We start from the raw sequence: 19,151 nt of genomic DNA on the forward strand, positions 1-19,151 counted from the left end.
GAGGGGGAGAGGGGGCCGGGTGTCAGCATGTAGCGGCAGCAGGCTCTGCGGTGTGGGGTAACAGACTGGGATGTGGGGGTGCAGGGGACACGGGAGGAAGGGGATCTGCTGAGGCCCTGAGCCCTGGACTTTCATGGCTCCCTGCCCAGGGCTTGCTGACCTCCGTCTCTGCCAGGTCAGGCAGACCCCACGCCTCTGCTGCTGGGGAAGGGAATTGTTTCCCAGAAGCATCATCTTCCCTGCTACAGAATCGGCCCAGGGTTTGCCAGGCACAGACTGTCCCATGGAGAGGGTGGGGTGGGAAGCAAAAGCTGCCCGGACAGTGGCTGCAGAGGACCCTAGTGCTGGGTCCAAAGGACGTGGTCAGAGCACCTTTGTGATGGAGGCAGGGGCAACCAAGCAGAGAAAGGGGAGGAGGGTCAGGCAGGACTGGAGCCCTGCCCAGGGACTGGCCATGGGGTCCACAGACACCCCAGACCCCCTGGTCTGCTGGCAGCCACCCAAGCACTATTCTACCCCGGTAGAGCCTAAGACTGGGCAGGGATCAGGCTAGTGAGGGTCCTATCTGCTTGCTTTACCCTGGATTCCCCCACACCTGCCCCCTTGCACACCCCCACTCCATGCACGCAGCGGGACCCGGGGATTTGGGACAAACCTCGAGCTCAGGGCTTGGCCTCTGGCCCAGACTTGCATAGCAGCCATGAGCCGCCAGCTCAGGACCAAAGTAGGGAGGAAGCTTCACAGGCGAGGACAAGCCTAGGTTGGTCTTAGCCAGGATCTGGCACTGGGCCTGGCAGCTCTGACCCAGTGAAATGGGGGCTAAGCCCCACCCTCATGCTGCCCTCCCAGGAACAGGACAGTGGCCCCAGGGAATATGGAAGAAGCCAAGCGTGTGCCCCCAACCCCAAATATGTAGTCTGGCCACCACTGCCCAGAGTGTCCACCGCCACAGTCTGTCCACTCACTGCCAGCACTGAGAAGCACAGGGTTCCATGGTAGGGGGGAGACCCACACACGAGTGGGAACTGTCTCCATCCCCACCACAATCCTCTTAGCTAAGGGCTCTGGATCCTCCCCACCTCTTCCATGAGGCCTATGGACCTCACGGTGTGCGCCTCCCTGTCTATCCCAAGGATGAGCCATGTTCTCATGGGCTTCTTAGGAGACAGCTCTGCCCACCACTCCTTGTGGTGGGAGAACTGGCAGCATGAAAAAGTCATGAACCCCCAGGCCTGGTGAAGAAGGAACACTTCCAGATCAGTAACAGAAGCGCTGGATGGTTTCATGTAGGAGCATGGAGGGCGGAAGGGCCCCCCTGGCCGGCCAGCCAGGCCCCTCCATCTCTTCTGAGGGGCAGACTGAGGGCAAGGGAAAGTCAAGTGCCCGGCCAGGGCTCCTGAGAAAAGGTCATGTCTGGGGACCCTGGGGAAAACCCATCAGCCCTGTGAGGGGTCTCGGCAGTGTAATGACCCCCTCTATCCTTCCAACCGAGCGCACATACCAGCCTGGCACACCACTTTGTCCATACTATGGCGGCAGTGGTTGAATCAAGGTGTGGCACTGGTGGTCCAGGGGCTGCCTCGGAGGAAGAAAGTCTACCCCCACTCCCTCCCCTAGGCTGAGCAGGGCAGAACCTTCCAGAAAGGCTTGGATTAAAGAACAGACTGAGGTGGCAGAAGCAGCTGTGTTCAGGAAAAAGCAGTGGGCTGAAGCCAGCTCTGCCTTTGCTGGAGGTATGGTCTGGGGTCCACCCCGCTCTGGGCTCAGTTTCCATTTTGGGGTCTGGATGACCTCTGAGGCCCCTCTCCTACCTTGGCTGTCTGTGTTGTCACCCTCTGCAGGACAGGAATTAAGGGAGAATCATGAAGTCTGGCAGCTGCCCAGGGTCTCCTAACAATGCTAGGAAGGCCAAAGTCCCAAGGGTGTCCAAGGATATAAGGACAGCTCTCTGCAAGGCCAACAAGGGCCTGGCATGGGGAAGGCCTTCACTCTTGGGCCTTGACCTCAGGGCAGGTCTGGGTAACCCTTTCCTTCTCAAATCATTCTGCTGCCCACCCCCCACCTCCATTGAAAGTTTCTCTGAAAGTCCCTCCATGATGGCTGCTGAGTCTGTGTGCTCAGGCTGGCAGGACAATGGGACAGAATAACTGAGGACTTATTTAGGTGAATGAATGACCAGAGAGGTCACTGAGCCTTCATCCCCAAGCCTCCCCCGCCTCTGAGTTCTCCCACCCTTTTCCAGCCCTCTCCAAGATCCTTCTGATCTCCCACCACCCTGGACCCTGGTTGGTCTTCCCTGTTTCCGACTGAACCCCCTTACTCAGACCCACCCTTCACTGTATCCCTCCCCAACCCGAAGCCTCTTCAATGGACACCCCCCTTTCTCAGAGTTCTCCCATTTTCCTTCCTTTTATTTTAAAGATTTTATTTATTTGAGAGAGCGAGGAGGGAGGGGCGAGGGGAAAGGAACCCAAGCAGACTCTGCGCTGAGCGCAGAGCCCAACACGGGACTTGATCCCACTACCCGTGAAATTAGGACCTGAACGGAAACCAAGAGTCAGACGCTCAACCGACTGAGCCACCCAGGCACCTCAGGGTTCTCCCATTTTCAGTGACCCTCCAACCCCCCATCACTGAACTTTCTCACTTCACCAAGCCCACCGCCCTCCATTGGTCGAGCCTCCCTCCCCCTCTGAAAACCACCTTCACCTCTCTTCTGAGCCCTGGGGGGTGAGCTCTCCTTTTCTAGTCCCCTCTGTGGGCCTGCTAAAGATCCTGAAGACTCCTTTCTCTAGGCCGGACTAGATTGAAAGCCTTGAACCCTGGGAGTGTCCCCACGGTTGTCCCCACGGTCCAAGGCCCTCCTTCGGGGAGGTTCTGGAGGAGGAGAAACCAATCCCCGCCAAGCAAGCTGTAGGCTCTGCCAGCTCAGGCCTTGGGCAGTACCGGTCAGATACAGAAAGGAAGCCTAGCCTAGGCCCCACCTGCAAAGGGGATGGAGCTGTGCCAAGGCAGGCCCTGACTGATCCCTGCAGGACCCCCTGGGGCTGGGTGTCCCCCATCTTTCCCTCTCTTCCCCCAGGCCCAGACAGAACAGTAAATGACTGCCCCCTGGTGCCCTCCCAGAGACACTCAGATATCTAACACTGCCTACCCCAGAACCTTCAGCAAACTCTGCCCAGGTTCTAGGTCCTGCCAGGCCCCGAGCAGAAACGGGGCAGGAGACCGAGTCTTGGAGAAACACTGACGCCCTCAGCCCCACACCTTCCATAACGTCCGCCCTGTGCTTTGTTCTGGGGCTCACTCTCTGAGAACCCTCAAGCCTCCCAGAAGATCCCATCTGTGAGTACCCAAGCTCACTCCCTCCGCTGCCACCCCTGCCTCTGCCCTTTTTTGCAGGGTCTGGAAGCCAAGGCCTGAAGCCAGAGCCCCCGCTCTGCCCTGCTGCATAGGTGTTCACCGCTGTTTCTGTTACTGGTCACAACTGGCATGTACTGGGCATGCTAGCTGCCCATCACTCCTCAGCGTCGGAAATCCTCACAGCAACCCCATGCCACTGAGAGGCAGCAGAGGCTTGTGGTTATGCTTTCTGCCAGTGGTCAAACTGCGGGGGTTCAAATCCTCATCCCCTCACCGGGTGGGGGCGCCTGGGTGGCTCAGTGGGTTGAGCCTCTGCCTTTGGCTCAGGTCATGATCTAAGGGTCCTGGAATGGAGCCCCATATGGGGCTCTCTGCTCTGCAGGGAGCCTGCTCACCCCTACCCCCACCCCCACCTGCCTCTCTGCCTACTTGTGATCTGTCAAATAAATAAAGTCTTTTTTCAAAAAAAAAGTCCTCATTGGGCCACTTACGAACTGTGGGACCTCAGGCAAGTTACTAAGTCTTGGTTTTTTCCTCTGCAAAGTGAAGCTCATTTTATTAATAATACAAGTGAAGTCTGAAACAGACCGAAACCACACACTAAACATCGGGCCAATGCCAGGCATTTTTTTTTTTTTTTAAGATTTTATTTATTTATTTGACAGGGACAGATCACAAGTAGGCAGAGAGGCAGGTAGAGAGAGAGAGAGGGAAGCAGGCTCCCTGCTGAGCAGAGCGCCCGATGCGGGACTCGATCCCAGGACTCTGAGATCATGACCTGAGCCGAAGGCAGCGGCTTAACCCACTGAGCCACCCAGGCGCCCCAATGCCAGGCATTTTTATGAGGTCGACCACATTATTCCCACTTTACAGATACGGAAACTGGGAAACCGTCTGAAAGGCTAGGAACTTGAGAGGTCACACCACACCACTGGGACGCGGTAGGGCACGAATTCAGGACCCCCGGCCTCAGTTCGTACTAGCTCTGTGTGGGGAGCTACTTAGGGCAGAAATTGGGGCGCACGCGCTCCCTAACATTTCTGCCGTCTGATTCTGGGGCCGGCCCTGGGCTGCCACCATCCGTTCCAAGTTGGGAGCGGCTCTCCAGGGGTGTGGGGGGACAAAGGGCTATGGGGGGTGAACCAGCCCTCCCTCAGGAGGACGGGGCCGTGACGCGGGGCGCGCGGCTGGCGAGGCTGGCGAAGCCTGGAATGCCAGGAAGAGCCAAGGGCGGCTTCAGCGCTTCCCGACGCCAGGTTACGGGGCCATGGGGCCCTCGTGTGACAGACCCAAGTCGCCTCCCTCCATGAGCCCCTTCGACTGCTGTTAGGGTCGGGCAGGCTGCACTGAGCCCCGGCTTCCTCCTCTGCAGCACCCCCCGCCCGCCCCGCCAGGCTGGCGCTCGCAGGTGAGGGCGCACAGCAAACCCGCTAAGGGCGGTTGCGGTTCCGCGGGCTGTCCGGAAACGGAGAGGCAGGCACTGGTTCGGAGGGAAAGCGAGCGCCCAGAGATGTGGCCAACCGCCTACATGGCGTGGTAACACCCCCAGAGCCCAGACCGGGCTCGTCAGTGCGACAACTGCGCACGAGGAGAGCGGAAGCGGGCTCAGGGAGGGCGGAAAGGGAGGACCAAGACCCGCGGTGGGAGAGAATAGGGCCTGCGCGCCTGCGCAGGCAGATCCCGGTGCAGGGCTAGCAACAGGCCGACCATTGGAAGAGCGGGACAGGCTGGCCTGTGATTGGCTCTCGCCACTGCCCGAGATTGGAAGGCGGACCGTATCCCGCCCAGCTCACATCCGGGTGCCTGGCCCGTCTGAAAACCTTCGCGACCCCGGCTTGTGAGGGCCGCCGGTTCTTCAGGGCGCGGACTTGTCCGTGGTCCCGTGGCGGGAGCGTGGGGGCGAGCACCTGTGGGAAGTGCGCGCCCGCGTAGGACCGGGCGGCTCGCTCAACGCGGCCTCGCCCGTGTGCCTGCGCCGAACCGAGGCCTGCAGGGCCCAGGTGTTCGGGATGGGAGGTGACCCGAGAGAAGCCGGTGCACGGGTATCCCACGTGTGCTGGCACCGACACTGCCCAGAGGCTGGCAGGAAGCAGAACCTGGAGGAAACCCGGGGCGGGAGCCGGGAGGGGGAGGGGCAGTACCTAGGCGGGGCCCGGGCCCACGTGGGTGGGGGACGACCCCCCCCCTTACTCCCAACTCCAGCGCCCAGCAAACCGTCTAGTACCCCCGGTAATGGTACAGGAGGGGCCTGACCAGTCGTCGCTGGTACATTTGGGGGAGGGGAGCGAGTCGTGAGGGATGGACAAAGGCGTTGTGGGTTCTGCTATCCAGGTTCATTTTGGCCCTGTCACCTCTAGGCAAAGAACCTTAAGTCCTACCTAATACACTGCGGGGACCAATTATTACTGCCCCTTTCGCTCAGAAGACGGATGCGGCAGCTGTTTAATTTTGGACAGAATTTGGGGAGATTATGTGGAAAGGGACTCGCCCCAAGATGTGTGCAATCATCCATAAGCTGCTCATCCTTTACACCGGTTACCTAGCCATTATTCCCGAAGTCTATCTTGTCTCTGTTTCTAAGCCAGTCTCCTCATTTACGGCAAGAGAACAGGTTTCACTCCTAGTCTGCCCACTACGCAATCCTCTGCAACCTAGAATTCATCCTCAGAGGCCCACAATGCTCCGCAAAAGATACGTTTTTAAAACTGAGGTTTGGGGCTCCTGGGTGGCTCGGTTCTTAAGCCTCTGCCATTGGCTCAGATCATGATCCCAGGGTCCTAGGATCTCCCTAGGATCTCCCGCTCTCCCTGCTTGTGTTCCCTCTCACTGTGTCTCCTTCTCTCAAATAAGTGAAATCTTAAACAAAACTGAGCAAGTTCCTAATGGAGAAGGCAAAAACATCTGTAAACCATAATGACATACCTCCATATCTGGGGAGGCAAGGACTTTCAGAAGGCTTTGATAACACACCCAACAGAACCCAAAATGAATTTTCCATCAGGCTTTAAGGAACCCACCAGCCATCGAAACCCCATTCCTAAATTCTAGCTTCAGGCTAAGTGAAAAAGAAGAAGGGTTTGATTACTCTTTTGGTCCCTAAGAGTAAGTAGGGGACACGTCTGTCACTGTAGGAAGAAGCAGTTAACACCAAGATTGTGTTAAAACAAGTTGAGGGGTGCCTGCGTGGCTCAGTGGGTTAAGCCTCTGCCTTCGGCTCGGGTCATGATCCCAGAGTCCTGGGATCAAGCCCCACATCGGGCTCTGTGCTCAGCAGGGAATCTGCTTCCCCCTCTCTCTGCCTGCCTCTGCCTGCTTGTGATCTCTCTCTCTCTCTCTCTCTCTCTGTCAAATAAATAAATAAATAAATCTTTAAAAAATTGTTTTTAAAATCAAGTGATGACAGGGCACCTAACACTTTATCCGTGGGAGCGGGGGGGGGGGGGCGGCGGCAGGAGAGGGTTGTAAGGAGGCAAAACATCCTAGCTGAGAAGACTCAGAAAACATTTGGTTCCCATGGGTGGCAGGCACTCCCTCTAGCCTGTCCTTCAGCTTAGTCCTCATGGGCTCATGTAACAGGCCCTGGTGCTGACTACTCCTTAAGATCACCTGATTCCCGATACACACCAGCAGACTCCCATTCAATTCAAACTCAATTCCACACACACCACTGAAAAGACTGGATGGAGGGGCAGAGTGAAAGTCTCACCCAAGACAAAACAAAGATGGGAACCAATTAAGTAACACAGGAGGAAACAACTGGAAAACCCAGAATGTGGAACATTCTCTAAGACCACCTCTTGCAGGGGTGCCTGGGTGGCTCAGTGTGTTAAAGCCTCTGCCTTCAGCTCAGGTCATGATCCCAGGGTCCTGGGATCAAGCCCCACATCGGGCTCTCTGCTCTGCAGGGAGACTGCTTCCTCCTCTCTGTCTCTCTCTCTGCCTGCCTCTCTGCCTACTTGTGATCTCTGTCAAATAAATAAAATCTTAAAAAAAAAAAAAAAAAAGACCACCTCTTGCAGCTGTTGGTAGAGCGGGCACTCCTGATCCCGGAGTTGTAAATTCAAGCCCCACATTGGGTGTAGAGATTACCTAAAAATAAACTCTTTAAAAAAAAAAAAAAAAAGCCACATCTTACAGATGCCTGCTTTCTTGAAAAAGTCATTATTTGGTTATCACTGAATCATTCTTTTCAGCTTTTCTGTTTGAAGCTTCTTAAAATACAATGTTGGGGGTGAAATGCCCCCCACCCACCACCACCTTGCTATGCTTTAAACAGGGTTAAATCTAATTCAAGAAGTACTTTCCTAGGATCACCAAATTTCAATTACGCATGTTTAGACTCACAAGGCAAAATCTTTTATGGACCAAAGGTCACTTATTGCTCAAAAGCAGCAGAAATCCATCTCAAAGCCAGTCGAGTCTACTCTCTCCAACTGAGCCAGATAAAGAACAGAGAAGAGTTGTTACCTCTGAGAAGGGGAAGTGGGCGGCTGGAGAACAGGTATGGGAGAATGAATTACCGAAAAACCAGGGGTCGCCACTCTACTGGCCAGATGGCAAACATTTCCAAGTTCCGTGGGGGAACGTACTGTCCCTTTGCACTTTCTTTCCCTTCACAACCCTTTCAAAGTGTGGAAAACATTCTTAGCTTGAAGGCAGTACAAAAATCTGTTTTCGAACGCACTTCCGTATTTCTCATGCGTCTGCACTACCTACTGAAATATAAACCAAAAAAATCCTTTCATGGTCCCCAAATTCCTGACTTTCCTCTCCCCCAGGGGGATCAACTGAATGCCATCTTAGAGCAGTACTTATATTGGGAAATCTTAACCCATTGGTCTTGCCACATGTGGAGAAAGCATGAACATGAGATACCAAAAAAGCTGAGCTGGTACTAACGACTCTCAGCCCACCCCGTACCAACCACGGGTATCTGGTTAATTAGAGCCTGTGGCCATTCGGATTCAACCATTTCTCCTGATCCGTATCAGAACTGGAAAATTCAAACCGGCGGGCTACTTGGCAAGCTGGTGGACCACATTTCAATGTTCTGATGAGGCTGGGTTACCACTTAATGTCACTCCTAGAACCAGAGAAGCGTTACCCAGCTAGTTTTCAGCAGGTTTTCCCTCCAAGCTTGCTTTGACAACTGTACACCCCAGAGGCGGTAGCTGCCATTCTTAGCTACTTAGATCAGCCCGTGGGAGTCAACAGGCAGTCTCAGCTGACCAGCAGAGAGGCCAATGCATGTGGTAATTACACATAAATAGAGTGGAGGGAAACTACTGGCATCAAACAGCAACTGATTTGCTACACTGAAAGCCCCCCGCCACTGAACCTCAGCGGACAGCCCTTCCACCCCACCCTCTCGTTCTTGGAATGGGGAATTCTGCTCCTTTATTCTGCTCTCCTCCCCCGTCACCCACTGTTTAACTGCTTTCCCCTACCAGTTAGCTTTATGTTCTGGAGTACGCTGAGGAGACCCACAATTACCGGTGCCTAACATGGGGCACTGTGCAGTTTCTGAATTAGAACTTTAACTCTTTTTTTTTTTTTAAAGATTTTATTTATTTATTTGACAGAAATCACAAGTAGGTGGAGAGGCAGGCAGAGAGAGAGAGGAGGAAGCAGGCTCCCCGCTGAGCAGAGAGCCCGATTCGGGGCTCGATCCCAGGACCCTGGGATCATGACCTGAGCTGAAGGCAGAGGCTTTAACCACTGAGCCACCCAGGCGCCCCAGAACTTTAACTCTTTGGGGCCACCCATGTCCGACTACTTATCCTTGTGATGTCAGGTGTTTTTTTTTTCTTTCCAGATAGTTCAGCTCAAAAAACGTTGTAAAGGATGGAGTGCAACTGCGGGTACACCAAGTCCGGCTGACCTCTAGCAAGAGATCAGCAGTACTGTAAAACAATGCTCCTCTTTCCTTTTTTGGGGAGGGGCAGAGGGAGGGAGAGTTGTAAGCAGGCTCCACGCTCACCGGGGAGCCCGATGTGGGCTCACAGCCCTGAGCCAAAATCCAGAATTGGGACGTTTAACATACTGAGCCACCCAGGCACCCCAAAATTGTTACTTATCGCAACATGTAATGGGTTTCTACTATTTTTAAACAAATGAGTATTCTTAATTTCTGGTTTTTGATACACACACCCCCCCATAGGCAAAAGCTCTTAAGAGTTTGTAAAGGGGTCCTATAAAGTTTAAGAACCACTGCATGAAGGGGAACTATTCCAACTGGATAGAAATGCACCAATGGAGCATTTTGTCCTAAGACAAATTTAAGTGTACATGGAAGTACTCTGGGCAATTTCTGATCTGTCAAATTCCAGACACTCAAATAACAGAAGATAAGGTGGAAACAAGAGTGTTAACAGCAGCAAACTTCCAGGAGCCACCCTTCTTCCTGCCGAGCTTTGCTGAGCCAGTGATGGGACTGCTCTGGTGTTGCCCGCCTGTGTACTGTCGCGTTGGTAAGATGTCGTCTGATCATCTCTCTACCCTCAGTAACTCCCACACTGAATGAGCTGCCACCGTGTGCTGAATGGTGACTGCCACTCATTGGCTGAGCAGAAGCAGCCTGGTGTTTGTAGGCAAGGCTCAGGAGGGCCCAGGACTAGGGCTCTGACGTCGTAAGAACTTAGGCACATCCGCCACTTCTCTATCCGCAGCTGTGCCCGTGGTGGCACTCAGGGTGGTTCTGAGTGACAAAGGAGCCACACAGGTGAATTCATCCAGTATGCGGCAAAAACTTGGTTTGCACAAATCATCATTCCTTCAATGTGAATTCTGATTACCCCCCAAATTAAAAAGCCACCCTCTTTCAAATACCCCCACCCCTTTGCTGGAGCACACCCAAGCTGATGGAGGAAAGCCTTCGCCTTGGCATTTTTCCTCCCTATAGACAAATATCCCACCCCGCAGTGATGGAGGCAGAACACCCCCACACCCACGGACGGGATTCATGCGGTGGGCGCATTCTGACAGCTGCCACCAGCAACAGCAACGCTCCTGAGAGCTCAGGCCTCACCAACTGAGGCTGCCAACCACCTCGGAGGCACTAGACCTAAGACCATTTATTTATGAACATTTTCAACGCAGAGAACCACCTCAGCTAAGACTTAATGAGATCTCCAACAATACCAGGCGCCTCCCTGGGAGACTCAACCAGGCACGTGACCCAGTTTCCATTTAGACCCACACCCCAAAGCTCAGAAGTTTCAGAATTTGCCCAAGACCGAAAGGAGCCATAATTCAAACTCGGGTCTGTGCTTCTCACAAATCACACCCCCAGATAGGCCTTTAGAGATCTACCTGCACGTGCTCATTCTGCAGGAGAAACACCGGAGGCCCAAAAGGTGCAATGATTTTTCAAGGTCAGTAAACCCGGGTCTGACTCCCAGCTCTAGGTACTTCCCAAGACAGTGTTGTCCCTTGCCCCCAGTCCCATCAACCCTTGGAAAGCAAAGGGAAATTAAAGTCATTTAAATAAAACTAAGTGGCACTGACATCAGATCTGTAAGTTTATTTGCTCAATGTACGACAGCTACATAATGACTCACATTCATGATATTCCATCACTGAGGAAAACTGCTAAGAATGGTCCGTGTGTGAAATAATTCCTTAGAGAAACACGGAGTTGAAAAATAATCACTGATTAGACCTTAAAAATAGTTCACTGCATAACATGACAAAAAGCACAAAGGCTCATTCAGAGAACATAGTCATTGTTCTCCTACACTGTAATAGTTATAATTTCACCATGACAAACACCAGACATTAAGATTAAGCTAACACTGGTGTTTCTTTTGCTCCCCCCCCCTTAAAAACAAAATATATAACTGCATGTCACTATAGCAACATCCAAAACAGATCAATTTGTTACGATCACTATTTGGTAGAGCAAACTGTACCCCCAAAGGAAAAATTAAATTAAAAAAACTTTAAAAAATTTGAAGACTTAATTTTTTTTTGTCATAGGAATACATAACACCTACAGTATAAGTTAATAAATTTCAAGCTACTGTATAGAAATACAACACTAGCATGCACAATATTGTATCAATAGAGTAATGGAGGAGTAATCATTTCACTGGAGAGACAGTATCAGAGGCAAGTGCATTTCTTTAAAAATAAAGAAAAGAAAAGAAACCATTCAAGCTGCTTAAATATCAAGTCTCCCGTTCCCTCTTCAGTTTTAGCCCTCAGGTAGAACTGTTATCTTGCATTATTCTAAAAAGCAGCCAGAGCCAAAGCTGAAATTCGAAAGAAAAAATAGGTTTTGTAATTCCAGTAAATCATTTCCAAAGGCTACAAGGAAGGACAAAACACTGCTCACTGGACATGAAGATAAGTTAAGGAAAGCCCCACCTACCCCTCCCCCCCAGCCCCCCATCATTTCCCATCCATGGCATTGACTTTAGGGCCCCGGTGACCGCACAAAAGCTGTACAACTCTCTTCTAGTTCCGCTAGGGTTCAGTTAATTGGGACTTCTGCTCTAGCGTATGGAGGGAACCTTCTAAGGAAAGTCACGCTGTGTAAACTGTGCCATGCTACAGGGCATCACTGTTCTAGTCCTCACTGTCACCTGGATCCTGTCACACATACTCATTTCCCAACTGTAAGTCCAATTTTGGTAAACAGCAAAAAGCAACGGTCAGTGTTTCCTCAATTATTCCTCATACCTCTCCTTGACTAAACCGAAGCAACAAACAAAGCAAGTCTGGCGTTATTACCTCCATCTCGGGAGCTCACACCGTTTCTGGTCTTGTAAAGAAAGGCGGAACACACACTCGACAGGTCACGTTTTTCAGACAGATTTTTCCAAAATAAGAATGAAGGACCTAAGGCTAACTGAGAACAGATTTGTGGAAACAGCAATGTAGTTTCTTTCGATTCCAGAGCATGTGTCAACTGTACAAGAGAGAAAGGACTCTCCCGCTTCGATGCTTTCATTAAAAAGAAAAAAAAATATGTAGAAAAAGTCTTGGTCAAATAGGAGTGATTTATTATCTGATAATGCCTTTAGTTCATCTTCCTACAACAACTGCTTAGGGAAGGAGTGTTTTCGGGGAGGAAAAACGGACATGCTTACGAGGCTCCCGAAATTGGACAGAGTGCTTATGAATAGAAGAGCTCTTCTCTTCCTTTTGGGTTTTTCTACCAGTAAGCTTCTAGCACCTGAATTTCCACACACTGCACCACAACCTTCCTCAAGATGACTGCCCAGCTTCTCCAGCTCAACGGCGTCTCCACCGTCCCGAGAGCCACCAGTAGAAGGTCCAGCGGGGAACACTCAAGAGTGATGGCAGCGTGATCCCTGAGGAAGGAGCGTGGCAGCTTAAAAATCAGGAGTTCTCTGAAAATATCAACACAATAAATGACATACAGACCTGAATTTTCTCTATTTTTGTGGTGTTTAACGATTCTATTAAAGTGATTCATCATTTTTGCGGTGGATTTGAGTTAAGAGAAGAAGGGCACAAATCCCACAGCCACCTGCCAAGCACCTAATAACCAAAACCTAAAAGGAGCTGCGATTCTCCTCAGGCAAGCCTTGTGACCTGGGAGACAGCGAACAGCAAAACCCAACCCGGATAAGGCTGACTACGGATGTAAAGCCAAAGTAAACTAGCAAAGGAAAATACACAATCCATGGCTTGATGTTACGTATGGCTGTCATGTAGAAATACTGTAAACTGCAATTTAGTGTTAATACTGTCAGCTAATCCGAGACTCAGGAAACTGGCCAGGCCTAAACCATAAGGATAAACACGCCTCATGTTCCAAGCCTGTCCGCTCGGGATTTACACTAGTCCATGGCTGGTCGAGTACACCCTGAAAAGAAACGCACAGCTAAAGCAGATGAGACAAGAGTACCCAAAACGTAAGACAAGAGCGTATGTACATACAAATCCTTACTGGAACCACAGAACTCACTGAATGAGGGCCAATCCCGTTTCAGTTTTCTTTTCGTCTTAAAACCCTATTCTCTAGCAATAAGTTAGATTAAAGACAGACAGCTCCGCCTGCATTCCATCTACAGAACAGTCCAGACGCCAGTGTGAGGCCGCTATTCCAATACGAGCACAGCTAGCCTGACTTTCCACTAGTGGTATTTTGGCAAAAATGTCAAAGAGGCGATCAAAGACAGGACAGGTCGTGGGCTTCTCCCTAGGAAGGTCATCCCTCCCTTTCCCTCCCCCACCCGACCCCCAGCTCATGGGAAAAAATAAAGACTGCAGTAGTAGCATCAGCGGGCGCTGCCAGTCCACCTGGGGGCCTTAATTGTTGCCTTCGCCGCCGTCGTCGTCTTGCTGATCGCTTGTCCAGAGCGTTAGGTTGTCGCGGAGGAGCTGCATGATGAGAGTGGAGTCCTTGTAGGAGTCCTCGTTGAGAGTGTCGAGCTCGGCGATGGCGTCATCAAAGGCGGTCTTGGCCAAGTGGCAGGCTTGCTCTGGGGCGTTCTGGATCTCGTAGTAGAAAACGGAGTAGTTAAGAGCCAGGCCTAATCTAATGGGGTGAGTGGGCTGCATGTGCTCCTTGCTGATCTCGTGGGCTTCGCTATAGGCCTTCTCAGAGGACTCCACGACGGTCGCCCTCTTCTCTCCAGTGGCGACTTCGGCCAGGTAGCGGTAATAGTCCCCTTTCATCTTCAGGTAAAACACTTTGCTCTCGTACTGGGTCTCACTGCAATTCTTGATCAGATAGTTATCCAGCAGGCTCAGCACATCCTGACATACCGCCTCCAGCTCCTTCTCGATCTTCTCACGGTAAGCACGGACCATCTCTATCTTCTTCTCGTTGCCATCAGCGGATGTCTTCTGCTCAATGCTACTAATGACCCTCCAGGAAGAACGGCGTGCCCCGACTACATTCTTGTAGGCCACGGACAGGAGGTTTCTCTCTTCATTGGACAGTGGCTCATTCAGCTCTGTCACCTAAGGGAAAGAGAGAATGAAGAGTAGTTATGGTCCAGATGATGTCCCTTGGGTTGATCTCATCTTTATACCACTGAACACTAACAGATTTGCCAGGTGACTAAAGTGATGGACAGGAAGAACGGCGAGACTGTGCAGGTGCGCAGAAGGGGGACAGAGGCAGAATGAACGACAAAGAAGGCAAACACTGCAGCCGCATCAGTGGTGCCTGAACCCCTGCTTCCTCCCTAGAAAAGGATACATACTTTTCACATAGCTGTTTCATTGAAGATCTATCAGGTTGAGCTCTCAGATGACAGACCAAATTTTGATCTAAATCGTATAAGGTTAGTAATTCTCTCCTGGAATGTTACATACATGCCAATCCTGGGGATTTTAAGCACAGATGGCTATTACGTACCTCAACACTTTTTTAGGCAATCAGACTGACACTTTCCTTCTAACCATGTCCTGTCTACTCAGTTCCATCCCTTTTCAGTGAGAATATTCTGAAGTCAAGTTCAAGTTGCCTTTTGGGAAACGAGGTGGCTTTTCTGCTCTTGGGTTAAGACGATATAAACTACACATCTCAGGAAGGGAAGTCACATGGGGGCACGGGACTGAGTCTGAACACAGAAATGGCAGCAAACGTGAGGACACACTTGTCGCACACTGAATGCTATAAGCAATATAAAAGAGAGGAGAGGCAAGCAAGGTACTTCTAAGCTGGAGTGGCCAAGAGAAACTAATGCTTCTTTCAATATGGGCATTTCTAAGTTCCGATCTTTATCACCCCAACAAGTAATCACCCAGAGGAAACTAAAGCAACGACACACCAATGCTCTGCATTTTTACGACTTCCAAACAACTGCCTGTAACAAAAAAATTAAACTGAGTCAATCACACCGCATTCCCTTATGTCCCCTCATGCCTGTCGTATCAGAGCCATATACCACCGTCTACCACGTAAAACAGAAACTTTTTACAAGGAGGACAGAGCTCTTGTTTTTTTATTCCTCATCGGAGAAGAGATTTTTATTTGTCTGGCTGTTGTGTCTAAACTGGGGTACTACATCAGTGGCTAAGCCACAACACCAAGAATCCCAGGTCATTCGCTATTTCAGAAAGACTAGATACTTCTCTCGCCCGTCCTCTCTTACCTGTGGATCCAGTCATAACATTGTTAAGTGCAACAAAAACGTCATACTTCTGCCCTTTGTTCTTCTCCCCCGGCCCTGAGAGACTTATACAAGTGTCAAGAACCAAGTTAATAGTTAATATTCACATCCCCGGGCGCCTGGGTGGCTCAGTGGGTTGAGCCTCTGCCTTCGGCTCAGGTCATGATCTCAGGGTCCTGGGATCGAGCCCCATATTGGGCTCTCTGCTCAGCGGGGAGCCTGCTTTCCTCCCTCTCTCTCTGCCTGCCTCTCTGCCTACTTGTGATGTCTGTCTGTCAAATAAATAAAATCTTTAAAAAAAAAATAAAAAAAAATTAAAAAATATTCACATCCTCTATAATTCTTCCCCATCTCTCCTTCCACACTGTTAAGACTGGCCACTCTCTTGAACCCTCACTGACCCAGGTGTGCACCAACCACAGCATCTACATTATATTTGTATTAATTACAGGTGTTGGGGGGGGCAGGCGGGGAGCAGAATCCAAAGCAAAATGCCAAAATTATTTTGGGGGCATTGGGATACCAAGAGACTTTTTTCTACGTGTGAATCATTCACATTCAGAATGTATGGCACTTTCATAAACCGAGAGGTGGGGAAGGTTATGCTTAGTGCAACTGGTTGTGTAAATTAAATATTATCTCTCAAGAGATAATTAAATCAGAACACAAACCACATCATACTTACTAGTTTACTGCAAGCAATTCATTTTTTTTAAAAAGATTTTATTTATTTATTTGACAGAGAGAGAGAGAGAGAGAGATCACAAGTAGTTGGAGAGGCAGGCAGAGAGGAGGAAGCAGGCACCGAGACGCCCCAGCAATTCATTCTTTGAAAGAATTAATCAAGCTTTGCTAATTCCCAAAATATCTAGCAAATGATATATACTCAAATATTTTTTTAAGAGATTTATTTGAGAGAGAGAACAAAAGTTCACACAAGTGGGGGGAGGGGCAGAGGGCGAAGCAGCCGCCACACTGAGCAGGGAGCCTGACATGGGGCTCAATTCCAGGACCCTGGGATAACAACCTGAGCCAAAGGCAGACAGTTAACCCACTGCCTTTGGCTCCAGTCATGATCCCAGGGTCCTGGGATTGAGCCCCACGTCGGGCTCCCTGCTCAGCAGGGGAGCCTGCCCCCCCACCCCAGCCTGTCTGCTTGTGATCTGTCAAATAAATAAATAAAATCTTTAAAATATATATATTTCTTATACCGATTAGCAGCTTCTTTTATGTTACCCTTTTACTATGCATTTTTTTTAAAAGATTTTATTTATTTATTTGACAGAGAGAGATCACAAGTAGACGGAGAGGCAGGCAGAGAGAGAGAGAGAGGGAAGCAGGCTCCCTGCTGAGCAGAGAGCCCGATGCGGGACTCGATCCCAGGACCCTGAGATCATGACCTGAGCCGAAGGCAGCGGCTTAACCCACTGAGCCACCCAGGCGCCCTTACTATGCATTTTTGATTCTCCCATTATACTAAAGAACAAGACCTCTACCAGACATGGCTCTCTTGTGACAGTAGAGTTGGGAAGACAGGGTTTCTGTACTACTGGACTTGAGAGCAGAAGGAAACCAGGACAGAGGTGCTTTCTGTTCTATGACCCCCCAACCCCACTCCCCTGTGGAGACACCACTTCTCTGGAATAAAACAGCTCATATCATCTTACATTCAATTCTTTTTTTTTTTTTTTTTCCTCCCACATCCAATTCTTTACATATTCTAGGCTTTGGAGACCCTCTGCTCAACCCACAGATCACTCTTTCTTTTCTTTTCTTTTTTTTTTTTGAAGATTTTTATTTATTTATTTGAGAGAGATCTCAAGTAGGCAGAGAGGCAGGCATAGAGAGAGGGGGAAGCAGGCTCCCCGCTGAACAGAGAGCCCGATGCAGGGCTCAATCCCAGGACCCTGAGACCATGACCTAAGCCGAAGGCAGAGGCTTAACCCACTGAGCCACCCAGGAGCCCCCACAGATCACTCTGTCACTCCTGCTGATTTCTGATGTGTATTCAGCTAACCCGGAAGACCCGTTTTCCCAGTCCCACCAATCCCACCGTACTAAGTGACCTTGAGGGCAAACATTTCATCTCTAGGCCTCGATTTTCCTCTCTGTTAAACTTAGATTTCTGCCTTTTCCATAAAGTTAGTGTAAGAGTGCATTAGATAAATGATAAAGTGCTCTTGACCTAGTAAAGTGACAGAGACATGAGCAATTACTTTTGAGAATACCTTGGATCATTTTCCATCTTAATTCTCAGCCTAAGAAGCCTCTAAATTCTTACATAACCATATGCCAGCTTATATCCCTGTATCAAGTATCTCGTCTCCGTTTCATCCTGTTTTCTAAGTTGAAATTTCCTTAGCTCACATCACTTCCTTTCCATAAACTTTAGTGTCCTATAGCCTGAAAACACTCCCTTGACTGGCTTTCAAAAAAATTGAGGCCTTTGTAAGCCTCAGGCACATACCACAGGACTCAGGCCTATACTCACTGAATACCAAAGGCCTGCAGCCACTAGTGCAACCCGATCACAGTCTCCAATGCGAAGAGAAGCCAGAGTGCCTAAGGCCATTGAGTTCTAGCCTTTCCCCTAAATCATGCTGTCCTTATTTCCAGAGCCAGCAACTATTTAAAGCTCTCATGACCTCACCAGTACCCTATACTGCTGGGTCTCCTCCTGCTGCAAATGAAGTTATGGCTGCAGAGCCCAAAGGCAGCACTGTGTGCTTCTGTAAAGTCTGCACAGCTGCCTGAGACCAAGAGAAACGTGGAGATTAGCAAGTGGCAGTGTCACCTTTAGATCCAGTAAACTCAACCACATTTGGAACACACCCAGATGTTCTGTCACTGAAAAACTAAGTTAGAGGGAAAAACCTTTAACTCTTAAAGTCTGCTCAAAGTTTCTCTAAAAACCTTAAATCTGAATTTCAAAAAAATCCTTAAGATCTAAAGAACTTGTGTGACAATGAATCTGTGATTTTTACACTGAAATAGAGATCCTGGGTGCCTGGGTGGTTCAATGGGTTGAAGCCTCTGCCTTTGGCTCAGGTCATGATCTCAGGGTCCTAGGATCGAGATCTGTGCCGGGCTCTCTGCTCAGCAGGGAACCTGCTTCCCCCTCTCTGTCTCTGCCTGCCTCTCTGCCTACTTGTGATCTCTGTCAAATAAATACATAAATAAAATCTTAAAAAAAGGAAAGAAAGAAAGAGAGATCCCAACCACACTAGTTTTAAAAGTTAAAAGATGGGGTGTCTGTGAGGTTTAGGTCATTATCTCCCCAAGTGCTGAGATGGAACCCCATATCAGGCTTGCAGCTCCATGGGGAATCTGCCTCTCCCCTTCCCCTGCTTGTGCTCTTCTCTTTCAAATGAATAAAATTTTTAAATATAGTCAAAAAATAACTTTTTAAAAGGAAAAAAATTATGTTCAGTGTCCAAGAAAAGGCTTAACCAAGACAGAATGAGAATTCAATGTGGGAAGATAAGAGATACGTATCATCTGGGAAGGGAGGTAATTATTTTTCCAAATAGTCACTGAATTATTTCTAAGAATGCAACACTTGTAAATATGTTCCCTAAAATACACTGTCACTGCTGTTGTAAAATGTAGAAGTCTGTATCCTCTGGCATGTCACATGTTCCGCTTAAAAACAAAATTAAGGGGACGCCTGGGTGGCTCAGTTGGTTAAGCAGCTGC

At 49.8% G+C, this 19,151-nt stretch overlaps 1 protein-coding gene across 1 annotated transcript in view; it reads right to left on the minus strand.

The window, feature by feature from the left end:
- Positions 1–10,867: 10,867 nt before the first annotated feature.
- The window catches only part of YWHAG (tyrosine 3-monooxygenase/tryptophan 5-monooxygenase activation protein gamma), a 31,703-nt gene continuing 23,419 nt past the window's right edge, over positions 10,868–19,151 (minus strand). The window contains exon 2 of the mRNA XM_047714149.1: positions 10,868–14,298. Within this exon, the coding sequence (XP_047570105.1) occupies positions 13,642–14,298 (657 nt within the window). The 3' untranslated portion in view covers positions 10,868–13,641. The remainder of the gene's footprint in view (positions 14,299–19,151) is intronic.

This window comes from Lutra lutra, chromosome 18 (assembly GCF_902655055.1).
Source record: "Lutra lutra chromosome 18, mLutLut1.2, whole genome shotgun sequence".
Classification (NCBI taxonomy): Eukaryota; Metazoa; Chordata; class Mammalia; order Carnivora; family Mustelidae; genus Lutra; species Lutra lutra.